Source organism: Tenebrio molitor, chromosome 4 (assembly GCF_963966145.1).
Source record: "Tenebrio molitor chromosome 4, icTenMoli1.1, whole genome shotgun sequence".
NCBI classification, from domain to species: Eukaryota; Metazoa; Arthropoda; class Insecta; order Coleoptera; family Tenebrionidae; genus Tenebrio; species Tenebrio molitor.
Window position 1 is genome coordinate 28,009,355 of NC_091049.1, and position 22,062 is coordinate 28,031,416.

General features: G+C 39.4%; 4 protein-coding genes and 3 long non-coding RNA genes across 16 annotated transcripts in view; 3 read left to right on the plus strand and 4 right to left on the minus strand.

Annotated features, from left to right (window-relative positions):
- Positions 1-6,465, plus strand: part of LOC138127863 (ly6/PLAUR domain-containing protein 6B-like) — a 161,443-nt gene extending 154,978 nt beyond the window's left edge. The window contains exons 2-4 of the mRNA XM_069043941.1: positions 3,754-3,964; positions 5,692-5,822; positions 5,878-6,465. Coding sequence (XP_068900042.1) covers positions 3,760-3,964; positions 5,692-5,822; positions 5,878-6,105 — 564 coding nt within the window. The 5' untranslated portion in view covers positions 3,754-3,759 and the 3' untranslated portion in view covers positions 6,106-6,465. The remainder of the gene's footprint in view (positions 1-3,753; positions 3,965-5,691; positions 5,823-5,877) is intronic.
- Positions 1-22,062, minus strand: part of LOC138127864 (uncharacterized) — a 131,745-nt gene that overhangs the window by 90,171 nt on the left and 19,512 nt on the right. The window lies entirely within an intron of this gene.
- Positions 8,112-9,087, plus strand: LOC138128016 (uncharacterized). The gene is made up of 2 exons (XR_011158490.1): positions 8,112-8,463; positions 8,524-9,087. It is a non-coding gene; the product is annotated as an uncharacterized lncRNA (long non-coding RNA).
- On the minus strand, positions 8,663-9,595 carry LOC138128015 (uncharacterized). Of its 3 annotated transcripts, XR_011158488.1 has the most exons (5): positions 9,490-9,508; positions 9,290-9,428; positions 9,179-9,231; positions 8,902-9,119; positions 8,663-8,852 (listed from the first exon to the last, which is right to left on the minus strand). It is a non-coding gene; the product is annotated as an uncharacterized lncRNA (long non-coding RNA). The 3 variants fall into 3 exon arrangements; XR_011158489.1 differs by having other exon boundaries at positions 8,902-9,130; positions 9,290-9,595; XR_011158487.1 differs by having other exon boundaries at positions 9,290-9,593.
- Positions 10,071-14,451, plus strand: Nmt (N-myristoyl transferase). Of its 2 annotated transcripts, XM_069044201.1 has the most exons (5): positions 10,071-10,163; positions 12,559-12,695; positions 12,827-13,053; positions 13,103-13,788; positions 13,842-14,451. In XM_069044201.1, the coding sequence occupies exons 2-5, from the start codon at positions 12,595-12,597 to the stop codon at positions 14,262-14,264; spliced, it is 1,437 nt and encodes a 478-aa protein (XP_068900302.1). In that variant the 5' UTR covers positions 10,071-10,163; positions 12,559-12,594; the 3' UTR covers positions 14,265-14,451. The 2 variants fall into 2 exon arrangements, with proteins under 2 accessions (XP_068900302.1, XP_068900303.1); XM_069044202.1 differs by lacking the exon at positions 10,071-10,163 and having other exon boundaries at positions 12,469-12,695.
- nes (lysophosphatidylcholine acyltransferase 3 protein nessy) lies at positions 10,281-12,352 on the minus strand. The gene is made up of 4 exons (XM_069044203.1): positions 12,061-12,352; positions 11,130-11,870; positions 10,785-11,077; positions 10,281-10,737 (listed from the first exon to the last, which is right to left on the minus strand). Exons 1-4 carry the CDS (start codon positions 12,155-12,157, stop codon positions 10,465-10,467), a joined length of 1,404 nt encoding a protein of 467 aa, XP_068900304.1. The 5' UTR covers positions 12,158-12,352; the 3' UTR covers positions 10,281-10,464.
- On the minus strand, positions 16,535-21,961 carry LOC138128661 (probable multidrug resistance-associated protein lethal(2)03659). 7 transcript variants are annotated; one of them, XR_011158829.1, is made up of 5 exons: positions 20,341-21,961; positions 20,061-20,294; positions 19,585-20,012; positions 16,926-19,534; positions 16,535-16,871 (listed from the first exon to the last, which is right to left on the minus strand). XR_011158829.1 is itself a non-coding variant. In XM_069044867.1 (2 exons), the coding sequence occupies exon 2, from the start codon at positions 19,316-19,318 to the stop codon at positions 17,801-17,803; it is 1,518 nt and encodes a 505-aa protein (XP_068900968.1). In that variant the 5' UTR covers positions 19,319-19,534; positions 19,585-21,961; the 3' UTR covers positions 16,892-17,800. The 7 variants fall into 7 exon arrangements, 1 of the variants encoding a protein (XP_068900968.1); XR_011158827.1 differs by having other exon boundaries at positions 19,585-20,294; XR_011158825.1 differs by having other exon boundaries at positions 20,061-21,961.

Below are 22,062 nucleotides of genomic sequence, written 5' to 3' on the forward strand. Positions count from 1 at the left end.
ATTTATATTTAACAAACTTACAATGCATAAGTTTTGGATTCATCATTTAATTTCAAAGAAACAGTCTCCAACAAACGACAATAACTAACTGTCGAAATCGATTCTATTATTCTTAGTAATTTCTTAAATTGATCGATCGATACACCTAATAATGCTTCTGGGTAATGTAAATAAAAATTTAAATAAAGAACACCCAGTCGAGATGAGTGACGGAATTTCATAATTAGATAAAAAAGAAATAAAAAACACTCCAAACGACACAGTTCAAGCGTTTGTGGAAAAAAATCAGTGCTCAAAATATCATTTACCTTCAAGCGGTCGAAAATCCCGCCTTTGTGTATCTCCATAGCGACGGTTAAAATGCAATTTTTTTTTCTTTAAATATCCCCATTAAAATAAAGCCTCTAAAAAAGCAAAAGAATGAAATTATTTTCCAATATTTAATTGTTGTGAGCGTGTCCGTGGATATCAAATCAGATGACAAATATCAAAAATAGCGCAACATTGTCTTTCAGTGTTAATAAGTAAACAATTATAATTTAATCGTTTGCTGTTTACGTTTGGATAAAGTTTGTTACATTTAGCGAATATCGAAGAATATCCGATGCTATTGAAAACGAAATGCACGACGATGGTTCCAGAATTGATCCAGATCGCGGCAAACTCGATGCAGATCTAATCCGGCCACAGTCCCGGGCGAAAAGTGTACAAATTCTACATAACTGTTGCCGATGAAAAATGTCTGGCTGCGGCCACATAGGTAAAATTTCTGAGTCCGCTAGCGGAAGAATTATAAATTATTGTTGTAGGTTAGGTATGACCGCTCGTCACTAGATGTGACCGCTTTCGATGCAATTAAATAACTAATTAAACAATGGGAGATATCGAAGGTTTGGGCTCTGCTAGATTGTTAAACATTAAAAAATAGGGGTCTACACAAACAATTAAGTAAATCACTTGTCTGATTCAACGAAAAGATTAGAGTTTGTCGTTAAAAATTTAATGTAAAATTTAAAGGTATTTGAGCAGTTACCTTTTGAAACAATTGAAGCAACATTTTGTACACCCTTTAAAGTCTGTCAAAATTGGGCGCGCTTTATTAGAAACGTCAAATTGTGAAAATTTATTGAAAAGACTCTAAAAATAGACTACAACGGCAAAAATTTCAATATTGTTGAAAAAGGAAAAAAATTTTGCCTATGGAGAGTGTCGTAAGAACTTCAATGACACAGTTCGCTTTCTCGTAAAACACTATCCAAATGTAGGCTTTACAAAATGTAAGGTTAAGAAAGTCGTCAATTTATTTGAAGACACAGGAAGCTTACGTCAACTAAATTACTTTGCTAAAATATCCCGATCGTGTTTTAGTCCTTTATGGAAGAATTAATGCATCCAGTATAATAAATTACGTCCAAATGTTGTCTTTAACTTTGTAAGTGTTTGTAAGGTTAGCAAGATAAACGTCAAATATGTCACCTGCGCTTCTGCGAAAAGGGATGACCAAAATTCTGCAAAATTGCGCGTTTGTTTCATACGCGTCTACGTTTTTGCATTTGCAGCCACGTTTAACACAGTTTTTTGCTTTTTTCTTGCAAACCAGACGTCTTTCAAAGACGAGTTTTTCCCAACAGCATTTTTTATTGACGATCAATTTTTTATGTAAATCTTAATTGATTCAACATTTTAAAAAGACATGTAAAAATTACGTTTTTAAGACTTGGGTGATTGCAATGGGATTTTATTCTTCACCGTTTAAAATATCTGCATTTAAAATTTCACAAAAATTCGCTGGAAAATAACTGAGTTATTAGGCTCTAAAGTCTTAGCTGAGACACTCTGTATATAATATACTATTTTGGTCACCTTCAGGATCTGAACCAATTCACTTTAATTCAATTTTTTTTTTCTTTTTCGAAATGTGTTATATTTGCCACTTAACTAGCAATGTTATCTGAGTAAGCTTGAGACGCAGATATCTTGAGGGAATGCGGTTTCATTCTCTTTATATTTCTTCATCACAGTTATTGTCCAAAGCCATAAATGAAGGATAATTAGTTACCAAACGATCATCCAAATCAGATTTTGTGTCTACAAAAATAAAATTTCAAATTTTGTGTTGCCAATTTTTAATCTGAATGTTGTACCTTTGCTAACCAAAATGTGGTTGGGGCGGAGAAGCAAATTTTAAATTCAACGGAATTGACTGAATTTTTGGTAAAATATAATTTCTAATAATTAATAGAATAACTTCTGGGACGATAAAACTGTCAATGTTTAATGATTATAAATAATGAAATCATATAACAATAATAAATAAATAATTACAAAACTCCCGAGAACAATAAAATTCAACTCTTTTGGATTAACAAATTTTAGTGTCCGCCAGAAATACATTCTGAATTTATTAAACAGATTTATAACGAGACCTTTCAGAATTTCCCGAATATTGTATAGTATCATGCGTTCAAATGAAAACCTGGGCTGCGTAGGCGTTGAAAAAGTAAACTATTTGGAACAGTGCAAAGTTTGAATTTCCCGCCGTTTGACGACATTTTTTATGTTTAATCGGCACATAATTGACATGTTTACTTCTGGCAAAAAGTTCTCTTGAATATTTGTCGACAGTAGGAATCATTAGTTATATTATATTTTTAATGTAAAACAAAACATTGCAAAGAAGAAAAAGCAGAAAGATTTTTTTGTTTGTAAATTTTAGGTTAGCTGTCAACATGCCCTTATTAGAACTGTCAATTTACACTTTAAAAAACAATTAACGATTTCCAACGCCTTCCCCCTTCCAACATGTAATGAAATCAGAGCAAACTCTTTCCAATGGGAATGTTGAAAGTTAAAATCTAAAATCAGAACAAGGAATTTTCGAAGTTAGTCTTAAAGACTCTTAAGATTTTGTTTGGGTATTAATTCACTGTCCGATATAATTGATTATGAATTTAACATCCGAATTGACAAAACAATTGAATCCAAATTATCATATTTATTATGCATGGAAGATACAGTCGCGGACAAAAAATGTAGGACAATGTTTTTTCGCTAATGTAAATTGGCTTGTCCTTTCTATGGTTACTATGAAAATATTTATTTATTTATTATAGTAACCCCGGTTTACTCAACTCAATTAAAATAAAAGGAGTACAAGAGATTGTACAAATAGATAAACTGTACCGTTGTAGCCCAAAATCCCACCCTAACATGCAAGCATACATATGGCCTTGAACGCCATCTTGAACCTCCATAAAAGAACGCATGGGATTATGTGCCTGACCTGAATTTTGATCGGTGCACCTGCACGTTTTTCAAAATAAAAGTCGCGGCGGGGACGGTCAGTCGGGGTGTTTCGATGAAATTCGATCCTGCTCCTGTGGTGACCTACTTTGTCCCTCTCTTCGAATTGACATCTACTTGGGAAACCGAGTGTTTAACAGAGGCAAAACGCAGAATTTGCTGATAAATTGTAAAAATTGTGTATGTCGATTTGGAATAATTTCGCCCTTGGGGCCTCGAGACGCCAGTCGGTGTAATTTATCGAGTTGAGAAAAATCGAGCAAAAGCACGGTTGTTCGACAAGCTCAAAAACCCACCGTAAGACGCATTAGCTCGTCGCTGTCACCCGAAGGGGCACAGCCTCCGAGAGCGTCGCGCCGTGCCCCGTGATCGATAACGAGCAATTTCCATCGTTTTGGGGCGAATTACAGCGGATTCCATTAGTCCACTGACAATCTCTTTCTTTTCCAGATTGTGATGTTGAGACTGAGCATGTTGTTGAGCTGCATTTTCATGACTAATACCGCTTTAGACGAGAAAAACTTGGCTTCCAACTTTTTACTGGAGAAACGAGAGGTTTCTCCCGATTTCGAAAAATACTCCGTCACCTGTTATATCTGCGTCAACGTTTCGGACAATCTCGTGTGCAACCAGTTCGCCATCGACCGACCCTGCAAACCCGGTAAGTTGGAATTGATTAGGAGTTTTCGGTCAGAGCTTTAAGCTCGCCGGATGTGGAGTTAATGCCGGGAGTATTGCATTACCCCAATTATTTGATCCCGTGTCGCCGCCGCCGGAAACGGTCCGTTTACACACGAGAATTATCACAAACTGTCATCAATGACGAAGGAACTCGCTCGAACGAAATCCTTTCATTCTCACTTTCCGCCAGTGACGTGGCTTTCTGTGCTCTGCTTCCGACAAAAACCCTCCACAGTAGCCACTTCCCAAAACGCGAGCAATATGAATTTTATGCGGACAGAGATGTCTGCAATACCGCGTTATTAGATTTTCAATAAGTTGTAGGAGTTGCAGGAGGAAAACGATGCACCCGGAAATAATCCAGTCGGCAGATTCGTGAGAGGGAGCTAAAATTGTTCGGGAGTTAGTAACAAGAAAAATAAAAGTTTATCGCGCGATCAAGAAAAGCTCGCACAAAGGATACCGCCGCCGCCTCACCCCAACGCATAAACTGGCAAAAATGTTTAAAGCGGCCCCTATATTTATGTCACAATAAAAACACCATCGAAATAAAAACGGTCCCGAGCACGTTGTTTGACATGTGCATTTATTGATTCCGCTTCTCGGGGGCGGCGGAACTTAGCCGTCCCATAAAAAGAAAACTCGCTTCCAATAATGAAGGGACGCCGTGTCGGGAACGGTTGTAACACGTCGACTTTTTAGGCCGACATTATTTTACATGTGCGAGTTTCTTGCTGAACTCTCAATTTATCTTGGGGAGATCCCCGTCAAAACCCTCTCTTTACAATTTAAAAGAGTCCATATTTTAGCAGACTTTCCCGGTAATAAAAGCCGAAGGACGGGGACAAATCGGGCTAGTAGTTCAGACAATAATAAAAATAAATCTGCAGGGGTGGCTCCCTCTTCGAACTTATCGAGTTAAAACGATATAAAGTGGGTCTACCGGTTCTGACAAGTTGTTGCTTTTCATTTTATACATGTTAAGGGGACCGTGGTGCGCGTGTGGCATCGCGTTATAATTATATAGTATTCTCAATTTCATTGTAGGTCGTAAAATAAAAGTAAAGTTTACGACCTACAACCAAATTGAGAATACTATATACTATTCTAAATTTGGTTGTAGGTCGTAAAATTTCATTGCAGCGTTCATACAACGTATTTAAATTTTCCAAATACATATTCCTATGAAGATTTTTTAATGCAATAAGTGAAAACTGGTTCTGTCTGAAATGTAACACTTTCTGTAATTAGATTTTGTGTAATTAGAGCCTGCAGTACCCCGATACAATTCCAATCTGTCGTGCTGCCTCGCCTCCTTTGTGAGCCAGTTACGTCCATTATGCAATTCGAAATTGCACGTCGCAAGTTATAACAAGTTTCTGTTCGCGTCACAACACCCGTTAAAATCCTCACGTCGACTCTTCATTAGCGAGAAACACAGGGCTTCCGGTTCAGCAATCAACGTCGGCGTCGCTCGAATCAAAACTGTATTGTAAACTTTTAAAAGCTTAACGGATTAATTGTCCAGGCACATTTAAAATGGAAATTCTCCTTCAGGTAGCGGGATCAGAGCGGATTGGGTTTCATTAAAAAAGTTTCCGCCCCCGTGTCGCCGTCCTTAACGAAATTACGCGGAATTCTTGCCGGTTTTAATGCAAACTGACAAATCCAATCAGGCCTAATTGAAAGTGGTAATTCGATTTGCAGGAGAGACTTTCTGCCACACCTTGCACATCATGGACTCGAAGGGCACCAGCGTGCTGGTCAACAAGAAGTGCACCACCGACAAGGAGTGCCAGAGGAACAAGGTGGGCTGCGTCGAGATCGACTCGCAAAAGGTGCATTCCGAAGGATACGCTGAACGTTCTTGGGCAGACGTTTGTCCTGTTGCAGATGTGCGTGTCCTGCTGCGACCAGGACTACTGCAACATCCACGTCCCCACCAACTCCTCTAACGCCATCTTCGACGACAAGATCACCAAGATGCGGATGCTGGCCAAGAACTTGTTCCGCGAGCGAGAGAAGGCCCTCACCACCACCATCAAAGACACCAGCAGCGCCCCCGCCACCCACGTTTCTTCGATCTCATTTTTCGCTTTGTTGACTTTGTTTATTGTTTAAAATTAAATGAGATGATCAGAATTCAAGCCCTGGAATTGTGCGATAATTTCGATGCTTTCAACTGTTCCTCCGTCCTTTTTTCAGGTTTCGATTTCTGTTCTCGTTACGACAATCACGCACAAGCTGCTGACAGCGCGGGGTAGATGGCGCTGCGACGCCAGCGCCGGTGGCCGATCTGCGAGTTATTTTTGTACCTTCTTCTCGTGGCTTGCCGTTCCGCATCCGTTCGTTTCGTTCTTTCAAAATGTATGCGCCGATCGTTTATTCAAAGTGTAATATCAACGAACACTCACTATATTGTAATGAATCATTCAACTTGTTATGTATGTAAGTCTATTAAAGAGTATTAAATGCAGCCAAATAAAAAGACGATTTTTTTATAGACGCTACTGCATTTTTACAACGTTTTCTCTTCAAACCTTCACCAAAATTTCACAAATATTTTCTATTCGACGGGATTAACTATGACTCCCAATCACAATTTGGAATAAAAACTGAACAAATCATAGAAAACAATAATGATAAGTTTTTGAAAAAGTAGGTAAGTACCTAACTGAGCAAAAGAGCACAAAAAAAATATTTATGAGTATTATTATTTCATTGGCAAAAGAAGACAAACCCAATTTCTTTCCAAATTTTATCGCAGGTAAAATAACAAGACCTACGGACCATCAAGCTACAAACGTGAACCATTGTAAGAGGCACTCGGTTTATTTTATAATGGGTTCCAAATATCGTTTCCTACTACTGTACATCCCTGGAATTCTGGATTCGTAAGACCCCTCACTAAGCTTTCCTGAATTGAAATAAAGTACATATATCAAATTGTGCTTAAGAATATTGGCCAGTTAAAAAAATTCTATAAAAAATGCTTAAAACCCATCAAAACAATTAAGAATCAACAAATCTCATTGTTTAAACAATCTTGTATCAAATCTTCAAAAGATCATAAAAATGAGATTGAGAGATTAAAAAATGCTTGTAAAAACAATAAAACCTTGACTTTGTAAGAAAAAACAAAACAAAAACAACTTTGGAAGCTTCAAAAAGCGATTTTGGGTCACATTCATTTTGAAAACTTCGATCAAAAGGTCTAAAAAGTAGATTTAAAAAAATATGTACAGGTCATTTTAAATTATTGTACCATGGTAGTAGGTGTTGGTGGCTTAGTAGAATGTGCCGCAAGCTTCATAACATGAGTGAGACTAGTATCGCCGAAAGGTGGCGCTCCTGGCGGTAGTGGACAAGGTTGGTAAAACTGACTAATTTGTACAGTAGGTTGCCTTGTTAAATATTGGGGGGCGCGGGGAAAGTAACTCGTGACGTAATATCAATCCAGAAATTTTGTGTATTTGAATAGAACCCAAGGTTTATAAGCTCCGTGGAGTTTATTGGGTACCTTTTTGGGCTTTATTCTAGCCAGGGAACACCTAATGCACGATCAACAGACTCTGCCGTAAAAGTTTAGTACATTGTGACGTCACGAGTAACTTTTGCAGGGGAAAAAAATTCAAACTATTGTTTTAAATGGCAACAAGGCAACCTACTATACAAATTAATCAGTTCTACCAACCTTGGTAGTGGAAATCTGTCTAGTTTATCTAACGGTGTGAGGCTGGCGGCACATCTAAAATTTGTGTGGCTTTTCAACGCCAACTACGACGATACAATATTTTATAATGACCCTGTATTTGTTCTGGACTTACCATTTTTATCGAATTTCACCTTTTACTGTATTTCAAAATTTGCTTTTACTCAAGAGTTCTAAATTTTTTTTCTAATAAGTATTTTGAATAATTTTAGAAATTATTTTATTTGACAACCCTTTCTGTCTTTTATCGTCTTTATTCATGCTGGCAAGATAATATTTCAAATCTACAATTTTTAATCACCACAACACGGAAATAAATAAAATGAATGCACTCTGCACAAAGTGATAATATCAGATGAACGGATTTTTACTCGACAAATGACATTTGCGACCTTGTCGCTCTTCTACAACATTAGGGGCTATTCTGTAAGAGGTCCGATAAAAATAACGCTGCTTTAAAATTTTAAGGATGTCTTAAAACGAAAATGCTATTCTGTATCTCGTAGGTGCGTTAAAATTTTAAAGCAAGTGCGTTAAATCTGACTTTTAAGGGGAAAATTTTATCGGCTAGGCCAGACCAACCCTTAAAATTAAAAGAGCGGTAAACGAATAACGTATAATTGTTCTGTTACTTCTATTAAAGTATTTTAACTCGTTTATTACTTATATTTAGATTTGTGGCAAAATTTATGGTATCTGTGGGCACTTTGGCATTTAATGGTTTAATTTATTTGGGAATTGTCGAACAGCAACGTCATCGTTTACGGGTAAAACAGGCCAATTGTTTTAACTGCATAGAATGATTAAAATAACAATTATGTATTTAGAAATAAAGCATGGATGATGCATCGACAACTGAGGGACACTAGTAACGCATTAACTCTGCCAAATTGCATGTTTTTAAAATTATTTAAACTAAACAAACGATGTTGCTTGGATTTAGTTGAAAATTAAATTATCTACATGTTCATCTTACATACTTTTATTTTATTTAAAATGACAAAAAAACATCAAATTTTTAACCGTAGTGCAGCACATTTTGGCCTCTTCCTCCTCAATTTTGTTGCCAACTCCAAAACTGATTGGGCCAATTTAATATTTGCGTTGGCCAACGACACCAGGCACTTCTCGTGCTGCTTTTGAAGTCATTTAACGTCTTAAAACATTTTAAATTACATAAATTTTTTTAAAAAATAACTCATTACCTCCCGCCATTGTTTAACAGTTTTCCGAGCCGCTTCCATCTTATTTAACTATGCAGCCACTTCTTTCCACTTTTCCTCAAATCACTCTAACTCAATAGCATTTTTCGTCCGCCCTTCTAACTGAAATCGTTGGTTTTCTAGGAGGCACACGAGGAGCTCCTTTTGCTTTTTTGTTGTTCTTGGACCTCGAAACATTTATGTTGTTTTTTCCTTAAACGCTGGAAACAAACTAAAATCAAATCAAATCCGCACGTTTTGACTGTAAAAACTGTTTTACATTTTACTGCCCAGGCCTAGAGAAATTTTCTCAGATGCGACAGATGTCTGCGTCTGCAAAACACATTTCATATTTCATAACAAAATTCTTCAGATGATTTGTAATACTTACGTATTTGTTAATCACATTTTATTAAATGATCACATTTTCATTAACAGTTGAAGTAGGTATAACTTAACCTCACATGTGAATTTCCAGTCTGGTTTTTCAAAACAAACGTGCGCATTATATCTACTGCGGGATGAACGGCCTACAAATGTGGTGTGTTCACAACTGATTTAACGTACATGCCTTAAAACTTGGTATTTTACCGGTCTCCGTTAAATTCGAGTTACAGAATAGAAATTTAAAGTTGTGCATTTAACGCTCCGATAAAATCGAGTATTTTAACGCTGCGCTAAATTTATCGGATCTCTTACAGAATAGCCCCTATTCTCCGACTAAAAACAAATCGTTATTTTAACAGCAAAAGTAAATTTAGTCAATGAAAGTTTTACTCTACACGTTCTGCTGATGTTTCTCTAAAAATATTTGCATTTCTTTAATTTACCTTAAAATTTAACAACTTCTAGTAAATTGTCATAGCTTCGACTTGCAAATTTAAAAAATGAGTTTCCTCATGTCCCACTCATGAAAAATCGCCGCAAGGGTCATTGCGTAAATCTTTTGGGGTAACTACCACAGAACAGTCAAACCCTTGGTAAGTTCAGTGGTGCCGTCGCACGGTTGCAGTAACAACTCTTCGATTAGTCACGTGCACCAGGCGATTTGGCGGGAAATTTGAATTAAATCATAATTTAAATCTGGTTTCGAGGACAATTTGCAACAAATAATGCTAAAATCGTAGACTTCAATACGCTTTGTTGCATTTTGATCAATTGGATTCGAGCTCAATACGTTTTCTCTACAATTGTCATTTTGTGAAACGAGTAAAACGTCAAAATTAGCAAGTGTTGTAACATCAAAAACTCACCACAACGACTAGGTAAGCGAGTTTCGTTTTTCCCCAAGTCACAACTTTTTTTGCAATTCTTTTGGAACTAGGTATTTGTACAACAGTACCGATTTAAAGTGTGGTTGGCAAAAAACAACGCCTCAAATTGTTTTGTAACATGTTTATTGATAACAAGAATGTATAATAAATTACATCCAAATAAAACTATGATTGTGCCGTGAATAAAATCACCGATAAGACCATCTTTAAAAAATGTTTAAGTGTAGATAAGTACGGTGTGATTGTGGCAACAATTTCGCAGAAATTACTCAGCACTTGAGTACGACTAAGTCTACTCGCTTCGACTCTTCCTATCTTTGGGAAACAGCGTTTTGACGATTGGACTGTACACAATGGGCCACACCAAGAACAAGATGGAGCCGACGTGATTGGCGGCGCTGAAGCCAGCCCAGTACCTGTCGAATTTCAAGAGCGCGAACGGCATCAGACACCATCCCATAAGGACAAAAGTGTAGATCCTGAGCAGCAGATTAACAACCAGAGTCACAGTCGGGTTGGCGAAGAACTCTCTCAGCTGGGAGTTGCTGTTGACGATCGTTTTGACCTGGAATGTTCGTTTAGTGGGAAGTTGAGCCGCAAAGACTCACTCACGTCTCGCTCCATGTAGACCACCATGAACTCGAAGAAGAAGCAGACGTAGTAGCCCGAGTGGAACCCGTGCCAGACGGCCAAGAACAGCAGAGTCGCGAATTGGCTGACGAGGCGGTTGCCGAGGAATTTGAGCCTTTTGTAGATGTACTGCCCCGACCACTGGTTGGTGTTGATGTTGAAGGACAGGATGTAGTGGGTGAACTCGGTGGTGTTCTCGAAAGTGGACAACTTCACGTTTTCGACTCCGGTCCAGAGCACCACCCCGTTCTCGTCTTTGCCGTTGTGCGCCAACCCTGAAACCCACCCCATCAAGTCGTGTCAAGTCGAAGGGAACCGACAACGAACCGAACAAGATGCAAGCCCCCTCGGTGAGCAACCAACAGGATATGTACTTGTAGAGGGTGAACCTGCCCCAGATCCCCATCAGCACCATCTTGCGGAAGAAACCCAACTGTCCGAACTCCTCTGAGTAGATGTACTCGTCGGAAACCACCAACCCCAACACCTGGAAAATCCCCAAATACAACAGCCCCAAGCCGAACCTGGTCACCGCCGCTTTCACACTGTCCGGCGCTTCGCCCCCTTCCCCGAACTTCCCCGCGACGAAATCCTGATACCGCTTCATGGGAAACTGGGGCCCCACCATGAAACTAGCCGGGAAGAGAGTGTGCCCGAAGAATTCCAAAACCGTGGGGCACCTCTCCAACGCTACTTTTTTGTTCTCCCCGGAGAGCGTCTCGGGGGGGCGGTGCCCGTCGTACAGGTCGAACCCGATACCGATCAGGCGCAGCACTAGGATGCACTGGGGCATGGTCCAGTTGATGTCGTAAGTGTCCGTCCCCATATAGTAGTACCCCAAAAGCAAGTAGGTCATGTTGAAGATGAACACTAGAGCGACGCTCAGGGCTGTGCCCCCTACGACCAACAAAACGGCGTAGGTCACAGTTATGGCAAACACGGTGTGGAATATGTCCCAGCCGTAGTTCCAAAAGCCCAACGAGAAGCCGCAGATTATCGAGAACAAGTGCTGGACAGCTGGGGGTTTGTTGTAGACGAATTTGCGGTGGACTAGAGCTAGGGGATAACCTAAAAAATCGATACCATTAAATATTGACCGAATGAATTAATGATCAATCGAATGCGTGTCCTGACGACGAGTGCATTGCAAACAAATAAATGTTTTGCGTGCAAGTGTAAATCACCGTCTCATAATGACTTAAATGAACAAAACGTAATTTTGAGGTTAGGTTTTTCGGCAAGCTTTATTTCCACATACCTGCCAAAACTGTTAACAACAAGCGCAGAGCAGGCTCATTTGTGCCTACGGATTCGCTCAATTTTGCGATTACACCAACAGAAACGTCTTGAGACATTTTTCCAAAATTTAGGTGCACTCAACTCACCAAACACTGTACCTTTCTAGGGAGTTTCGACGTGTCACGTTTTTTGAAGTTTTCAATCAATTTGGGATCAATTTAAAAAATACAAATCACAATTTGTGGGTTGCGAAATGAACTTGAGGGGCGTCGATTTTTAAGTAATTAATTGCAGGTGTCTGATCAGTTTCGTGAGGTTTAGGGTTTCGGTTGGTAGTTGTCATCACGCACGGTATATGTGTAGGTACTTTTGAGTTGTCACGTTTATTGTTGTTTTGAATAAATTGTGAATTAATCGTGAAAATGGAATGATAATTTGTGTGTTGTGCAAGGAAGTGAAAGATTGTCGGTTGTTGTTTAATTAATTGAGGGTGTCTGATCGATTTTGTTGGGTTTAGGATTTGGGTTGGTAGTTGGTTTGGTTATTTGTCACTATGTCAACTGTCATCATGTCGGACAAAGGTAGTAAAAAAGATTCGCCGGACGAAAAGGTGCAAACCGACGGAAATATGGAGGCGAACACACAGACTAAAAGGTAAATGGATGTTTTGTAAAGTTGTCGAGGGGATAAGGGAGAGAGGTGGGGTTTGTGAGTGTCGTAAAGGCGTCCAAAGACGTCTCTCTTGGTCGTGTTACAACAGCCTCAAAATCGATTGGATTTTTTAGTGCGAAGAAGCGAAACAAAGGCAAGAAACACCAAGAAATCAAGCAAGAAAACGAGCAAGAAACGGAACTGTTATCAAATTTTACCAAGCCTTTGAACACCATTTCAGTTCAGAGCTTACGAGCTGCAATGGAAGCCTTAACAATGAACCAAAAGCCCGCCAAGACTCCCGAAGAGGCCCTCACCAAGTCGTACCAATTTTGGAACACCCAGCCCGTGCCTAAGATGGGTAAAGCGTGGTTCGCGTGACGAGAACTCTTTGTATTTGATGGTTGCAGACGAGAAAATCACCGTGAACGAGGCGATCGAGCCCGACCGAGAAGTCGGCGAGATCCGCGCCGAGCCCTACAGCCTCCCGGACGGCTTCGCGTGGGACACCCTAAACCTGAACGAGCCGCTGGTGCTGAAAGAGCTGTACACCCTCCTGAACGAGAACTACGTGGAGGACGACGACTGCATGTTCCGCTTCGACTACCAGCCTGAGTTCCTGAAGTGGGCGCTGCAGCCGCCCGGCTGGAAGAAGGAGTGGCACTGCGGCGTGCGCGTCGTCAAGAGCGGCCGCCTCGTCGGCTTCATCTCGGCGATCCCCGCCACGCTCAAGATCTACGAGAAGACGCAGAAAATGGTCGAGATCAATTTCTTGTGCGTCCACAAGAAGCTGCGCTCGAAGCGCGTGGCCCCGGTGCTGATCAGGGAGATCACGAGGCGGGTCCACCTGACGGGGCTCTTCCAGGCGGTCTACACGGCGGGGATCGTCCTCCCGAAGCCCGTGGGGACCTGTCGCTACTGGCACCGCTCGCTCAACCCAAAGAAACTGATCGAAGTGAAGTTCTCGCATCTCTCGAGGAACATGACGATGCAGCGCACGCTGAAGCTGTACAAGCTGCACGACAGCCCCAAGACCCCGGGGTTCAGGAAGCTCACGGAGGGGGACGTGCCCCAGGCCCACAAGATCCTGGCGGAGGTGGGAAGCGTCCAAAATTACCAAAAACAATTAATTAGCGCTTGCTGTTGCAGTACTTGAAGAAGTTCGATTTGTCGCCCGAGTTCACCGAGGAAGACTTCGTGCACTGGTTCCTGCCGCGCCCGGACATCGTGGACAGCTTCGTCGTGGAGCGCGAAGGCAAGATCGTCGACTTCGTCAGCTACTACACGCTGCCGTCGACGGTGATGCACCACCCGGTGCACAAGACGCTGAAGGCGGCCTACTCGTTCTACAACGTGTCGGGGGAGACGACGTGGGTGGAACTGATGAACGACGCCCTCATCTCCGCCAAACAGCTGAACTTCGACGTGTTCAACGCCCTCGACCTGATGGACAACCGGGAGTTCCTCGAGATGCTGAAGTTCGGCATCGGAGATGGAAATCTGCAATACTATTTGTACAATTGGAAGTGTCCGAGCATGTCCCCACACAGGATGGGTCTAGTCTTGCAATAAACTTAAGATACAACCTGTTCCCTTGGTTTTTCTTTTAGGTTCGAAACTGTTCGAATTTTAGCCAATAAGATTTAAACGAATGAGGGGGGTGTTTATACGATCCCGGCATTATCATGCGGTTTTTAAAAATATAGGTAATTTTTTTTGTATTATTTTTCTCTTTGTTGAATAAAAATGTATAAGATTGGGAGTGTACTTTTGTTTGTCCTCACGACAGGACCTGACAGAACAAAGAATTTTCCTCTGATCTCAGTCAGCAACCCTCAATTACTTATAAATCATGGGCAGTGCTGATCCCAGTCAGCGACCCCCGATTAATTATAAAACATTTAAAGACTCGCAATACTAATTGTATTTAATTATGGCGATGATCGTTATCAAAATCAATTATTAAAATAGGTAAACTCACCACAACACCAACAGAAACAGGTGACTCAGTGATACACTCACCTTATTGAATACACTTTTACACAATAACCAACTTTTGCACAAAAATGGGTTGAAAATATAAACAGCGATCCAGTTTTGTTTAAGAACAATTATTTATTCCAAACTCATGAACGCTTTCCTAAGAAAGAGCTCTAATAAATAGCACTCACGTAACGTCTAGCGTCTTAAAAACCATTAAAGAAAAAGGAAGCAAAAACGGAAAAACCACGGTCACATATTGGGCCGTCCTACAACCCAGTAATCCATGTTTTTTGAATTTTTTTAATTATACATTGGAAACTAAAAGAGATATCAAAAAATTCAACGGAAAACATTATGTTTTTCTATTTCAGTGTCACAAAGAGCATTTTGTGTATAAAACTGAAAACAGTTCCACAAAGTTCAATTTTGTATCATTGTTTTAGTGATTATTGAGTATGGGGTTGGTAGTAGAATTACATTAAAAAAATTATTGTAAGATGAAAATAAAGTAATAAGGGGGTAGATTACCTATTATTGTATAGTAACAAAATTGTGGAGACAATTTGAAATTTAATTTGTAATTGCTTCATTATCACCAACGTAATGCCATTAAAATGAAAGTCACTAGATAATTTTTTTATTTAAAAAAAGAAAATTAAAGCAATGAAGGGGAAATAGAAAAAATTGCATGTTACACTCGTTTTACAAAATGTGTTCTAAAACTTGTTACGTTCCGTTACTCGCTACGCTCGTCATGCGCCAAGCTCCTGTCGTTCGACAATCTACAACGTGATCAACAATGACTGGTCTGTTGGCAATGAAACAATTGAACAATATTGGTGTTTTTTTGTCTCGTAGGTACCTAATTGCCACTGACAGAATGTTTTAATTTGACACGATATTAAAAAAAAATTAGGTTATGTCGGTTATGAGACAAGGAACACAGCTGGCAGTTTTATTTATACTTTACTTGAATGTCAAGAATGTCAAGTGACGGCCAAAATTTTTTGGCCGCCATAGTACTGTCTTATGCTTTTATGCAACTCGTATAACAATATACCGTGCAATCAAAGAAGCCTTTTAGATTTTGGACGTATGTTTAAATTTATATGTTTAGATGCCCTGGATGCATGGAAGTATTTTTGGTTGCCTATACATGTTTCAATTTAAATTTGAAAAATTTTACCGAAACTTGACCAAACAGACAACAGCGCAGGTACATACCTATGTATGCGAAAGTAAGTGTATTTGCTGATTGTAACTGAAGAACAATTGTAAAATAAAACAATTTTTATTGAAATTCATTTAATTTTGTCAGAGTTGAAAACAGAATTGTAAAAGCGACTGTCTCTATTTTGCAAAAGAGCTCCTGTCCTGCCGAACTCGACAACTTTTCCCGACTCCATCACCAGAATCTTGTCCGCGTCCATGACAGTATTGAGCCTGTGCGCGATTGTCAACACTGTAGAATCCTGACACTTCATCCGAATCGTCCTTTGAATTATCTCATCTGTTGCCAAGTCTACACTAGCGGTGGCTTCGTCGAGAGCAACGATTCTGGCGTTTTTCAAAATGGCTCGCACCAAGCACAACAAACTGTCTTTGTCCCACGCTGAAGTTGCATCCACCTTCAAGAACTCTACTGTCGAGGCCTGACGGCAAACCGGAAACTACTTCCTTCAAGTCGACGTCCTCGAGAGCGCTCCAGAGTTAGAGTCGGAGTATTCGTCGAAGGGGTCCAGGTTTTGGCGCAGCGTTCCCAAGAACAAAATCGGTTCTTGGGGTATGATGGCGATCTTGGAGCGAAGAGTGTGCAATGGTACTGTCTTGATGTCGACGCCGTCGATCAAAATTGTACCATCGAAATTGTAGAGACGGAAAAGAGTAGAGATTATGGAAGACTTGCCGGCACCGGTTCTACCAACAATTCCAATTTTTTCGCCAGCTCTGATTGTCAAATTTACTTCTTGGAGTACCAAAGGTTTATCAGCAGAGTATCTCATCGAGACTGTACTGAAAGTGATACCTCCGTGTTGCGGCCACACTCTTCTGGTGTGACATCTGCGTATTCGACAATACGTTTCACTGAGGTCATTTGGTACTCGAATTCGCCCCAACACTTCATTACATACTGGACTAGTCCTACTATCACTATAGACTGAGTCACTGACAAACCAACATGTCCGACAGAACTTCCTACAAGCAGGGTGTATTAGTTTTAATCTAGATACACGAAAAATCGAACAGTACCATTTTTGAAAAACAACAAGTAAAATATTATTATGAAAGTATAGAAAGAGCATGCAAGATCAGTCCAGAAAGCTTGAGAATAGGCGAAAGCTTTGTGGAAGTACCACGCGGAACTGTAGCCATTTTGTAGATTGTCAAACTCCAGCCGTAGGCGTGTCTCAGCTTTGAATGATCGAATCACATCCAATCCTTGCACCGACGCAGAAACGTGTGTAAATATGGGACTTCTTCCTAAAACATTAATGTCAAAGCGGTACCACTTTTTGCAAACAACATGTTTACTTATTCCTTCTATTTTTTTAGCGTATCGAACTGAGGGTTGGAAGAGTACAAAAACAACGTAGAACACGAAAAGCAACAGCGCTGTTGGTAGTATCATCCAACTGTTAAAAATGAGTAAGAGAAAAATTGCGCCATTTATTGTGAGAATTATTTTAGTCACTTCTGACAATGTCACAGGAATAAACTCGTCGACAGTTCCCATATCTTTGGAGAATCGATTGAGAACACGTCCCGAGGAGTGATCCTTGAAAAAGTTCATCGAAGCGAAAATAATTTTTTGAAAGAGTGTGTCATGTAATTGTTTGGAGGCGCATTTGCAGAAAGCCACAAAAGCCCAAATGGTCGAATGGAACGGAATTACCAGTACTACTAGAAGCACGCCACAAACAAATAAATAATTGTTATCGTTGAGAAAATACCACTTGTCCAACTCTTCTGATTTGTGCTTCAAGTTGATCCAAATTGCCAACAAATAATCGAAAAGACTCGACAGTGTTTGGGTCAGCACAAAAAACAATAAAATAAGAGAAACAGTTCTGGGTGTGCCTCCAGAGAAACAAAAACTTTTGTAGGCGTTGACAGTTCCACTCCCATCATCTTCCAGAATTTCGGAAGGTGAGTGTGTGTGACCGTTGGAAGAGTACAGAAATATAGTAGAACACGAGAAGAAACACTGCTGTGGGTAGTACCATCCAATAATTAAAAATGAGTATAAGAGTAATTGCGCCACTCATTTTGAAAATTGATCTAGTCACTTCCGATAATGTCACAGGGATAAACTCGTCCATAATTCCAATATCTTTGGAGAATCGATTGAGAACACGTCCTGAGGAGTGATCGTTGAAGAAGCTCATCGAAGCAAGAAGAATTTTTTGGAAGAGTGCGTCGTGCAAGCGTTTGGAGGCGTACTTGCAGAATTTTACAAAAGCCCAATTGCTTGAATGACTCAGAATTGCTAGTACTACCAAAAGAATGCCGCAGACAAATAAATAATTTGTATCGTTGAGGAAGTACCACTTGTCCAACATTTTAGGATTCTGCTTCAAGTTGATCCAAAATGCCAACGGATAATCATAAAGACTCGACAGTATTTGGGTCAGCACAAAAAACAATAAAACCAGAACAATATTTGTGGGTGTGCCTCCAGATAAACAAAAACTTTTGTAAGCGTTGACGGTTCCGCAACCGTCGTCTTCCAGAGCTTCGGAAGGTAAGTTGTGCTGTTGTATTGTCACATCACTGGAAAAGCTCTTCTTGTCTGTTTTCTTCATCTCAAGCTTATCAAATTTGTGGCAAGTTGATATTTTTCCTTTTTCCAAAAGTAGTACTTTGTCCATATCTTGGAGGAAGTGGATTTGGTGGGTCACCAGAATTACGCATTTGTCTCTCAGATAGTCTCGTATGCATCCGTAGAATATCTGGTTAGCAACGTGAGCGTCCACTGCTGACAGAGGATCATCTAAAAGATAGATGTCTGCCTCTCTGTAGACAGCTCTAGCGAGACTGATTCTTGCTTTTTGGCCTCCACTCAACAACATACCTCTCTCCCCGACTAGACTCTTGTCACCATGAGGAAAAAGTGAGAGGTCGTGTTCTAGACAACACACTCTTATCACTTCTTGGTACTTTTGCTTGTCCATGGGTTCGCCGAACAAAATATTGTCTCTAACAGAACCAATAAAAATCGAGGGTTGTTGGGGTGTGTACGATAAAAACCCTTTGACGACAACATCTCCCCTCAAAATTGTAATTTCCTTCAGAATGACTTGCAACAAAGTTGATTTTCCACTACCGGCAGTACCAATAACTGCCACCAACTCACTAGATTTTGCTTTAAATGTAGCATCTTTCAACACGTAATTTGGCAGAGACGAGTCCCACTTGACGCTAACATTTCTTACAAATACACCTGAAGATTCTCTATTCTGGTTCAAACTCTGGCGAGATGTTAAAAGAGTTTTGTTAAAAGTGTTTGATGTTTGACGATCTGAGAGTAAAAACTCTTGAAATCGTCGAACTGAAATTTTAAGTTCTGCGTAATTATTCAGTGCTGTGCCAGAATTGTAACATGCACATTTGATATTTTCGTAGACGATGATCATTGCAAACATGTAATCAGAAGACAATAGACAATATTAAGAACAAAACACAAATGTAGGTGGCTATTTTGTGTAAATACATATTAACATAGTAGTTGAAAGTTCGATAAAAATTTGCTATTGCGATTTTTCCTATTTTTCTTCTGTAATAGAGAAATGTAACTATAAAAAATATGTCTACTACAGCTACGAATTGTCTGGTGGAAGAAATTTTTTTGGACACCAAGACTAAAACACAGATGTTTTCAATAATGCAAAAAATCATCCATAGTACCCACTGTTTAGAAGTATGCACAGAACTGGTACCACCATTCCGCCAATAGCATAGTAACCGTATGTCATAACTAGATACCGACCTACAACAATAATTTTCACAGGACTAATCCACGTGAGATGCAAAAAGGGGAAGACTTTATCGAATCGCTCTGCATCATTCGACAACAAATTGACAATCTGGCCCAAAGTAATATTTTGAACTTGTGTACTCTTCAGCTTTAGAAGTTTTCTGTAAACGAGGGAGCAACAGGCGATTCTCATTTTCATTCCAAAAGAAGATAGTTGCAACAGCATGAAATTGAAGGTCAAGACGCACAGAAAAACTGACAGTACTATAAATAGTCCGGCAAATGCTGCTTCCTTCATCGTTGGTGGCCCATTAGGAAGGAAATAATCTAAGTATTGCTTCAAGAATATTGGTGGTACTAAACTGAAAACTTCTATGGTCTTGGTGGTTCAACATTTGGCTTACTCTTACGCTATGACGAGGTCCAAAGGAAAGTACACCAGTCCGGACAATGCAAATTCCAAACCGAACAGTTTTATTAAAGCTCGTGTCAAGGAAGGTTCTTTACAAAAATTCTCTTCTTCAAACCAGAGAGTCTCAAGCTTGTCTCCGAGGTTATGGGATTCATGTTCTTCAACCGGAACGAGAACATCGTCCTCGGTGAATTTGTTCTTCCGTTTCTTCCACAGGATACGTAGTTGCCAACTGAATCCACAATTCCAAAAACAATACATCGCATTTTAAAACTTACCAGAACAGAAAATGTGATAAAAAATGTGCGTTGTTTTTGGGATGAATTTTTCTGTTAGAAGTCATTTCGATTCACGCAGAAAGTTGATTCTCAACATTCAAATAAGTAGTCTGAAATGCGAGAATTTGAGTAGTTATTATTCAAGGTTGCAAGGAAGACACTTGTATGTATGTATTTACGAGCGTACTTTTTGAAATTATTTGATCGTAAAATATATGAAATATTCATTTTTTACATGTAAACCATCAAGTTTTCCAAACCCAGTGATGTAAGTTCTGTCGGAAAAATATATTTAAATAATTAAGTATTATTTAAAAGGCTTTTATTAATGACTTCCGGACTCTATCTAGCACTGAAAGAATTTTGGAAATCGGTCCAATGGTTCGGAACATCTAACCATCCGTATTTATGTATGTTTCTTATCTATGCCAATTACACGAGTATGTATGTATATGTAAATATTTATGTATGTATTTTTGCAAATAATGTATGTAATGGAGTAATTTGGATTCCACTTTTGGGAAATAGATAAGTAAACAACGTTCACGTTGTTTTGGCATAATGGGAGACCATGATTTATTTTTTAACGTTGGACACACTGTTTGATTTCCGTTACTAAAGTGCTTGACACGCGGACCTATCAAAATAAACATAACATGCACTAAAGTGAAAGTAAGTTATTTTCTTTGGGAATTCGTTTATAAAAAAGCGCTTTCATTTCAAAGTCTTTCATTTAATTTACTTGAAATTCATTACCGCGAAGTTCGTGATCTTTTTGCATTTTTCGATTGGGGAAATACATTCTCGCCAAGGCGATCTTTTCTACAATATTTTAAAGAAAAGATTTTCCAATCATGATTCGTTCCTTGGGGATCTCTCAGTCGGGGAGGCTCCGCCAATGTCAATTGTACTCAACTAGCTGCGGTCGGGCGCAGAGTATTAAATACAGTCACGCCACCCATAAGTGACATATTTGTAAAATCTTGTTGTCCATAAATGTAGCAATGTTTCTTGAGGGAAAGGCATGAAGCCAAGCATTGGATTCCTTTCTTTGTGCGGCAAGAAAACGAGCTGAATCAATTTTATCAGAAAGATTAATTAGATTGGCGATGATTCTTGTTGTATTGATTATATCCCAGCTTTTTTGTCAAAATGTCTCCGGTGGAAATGTTTTACCATTTAATTCAATCCATAATCCAATAGCTTCGTCAGCAAAATGAACACTAACCTGTTTGTCCGTTTTTGGTAATATTTGAAAGACTAGGTCATGTATTGAACCAAGGAAGGCTGGGAGAGAGATATCTTCAATTTTCCTAATACCAAGACCACCATTTGAAATAGGAAGTAAAGCAAGGGTCCATTGATTTTCATTAAACTTGATTTTTCTTTTGGTTTTGTTTGTAAGTGGAAAATTATCAAAAAATTATGAAATGTACTCTGCCAATAGCCAGGTAAGTGTGAAAAATTTCAACAATTTTGTTTAATTAGAAGTCGCGATTTCTCGCGTGCGCGTATACGATCTCCCTCTGTATTTTATTTCTGCCGGATATACTTCTTCATTTTTATCAAATGTCTAGTTTCTTGCTTTTTTCTTTCAGATTTTTAGATTTGTGCAGTAATTCCTCAAAGCTTCTGCAAAGTGTAAAATCTAGTTCAAATTTTAGTGCTTTTTGAAAATTAAATGAAAAAGGTACTATCTCCTGGTTTATTATATTGATCAAT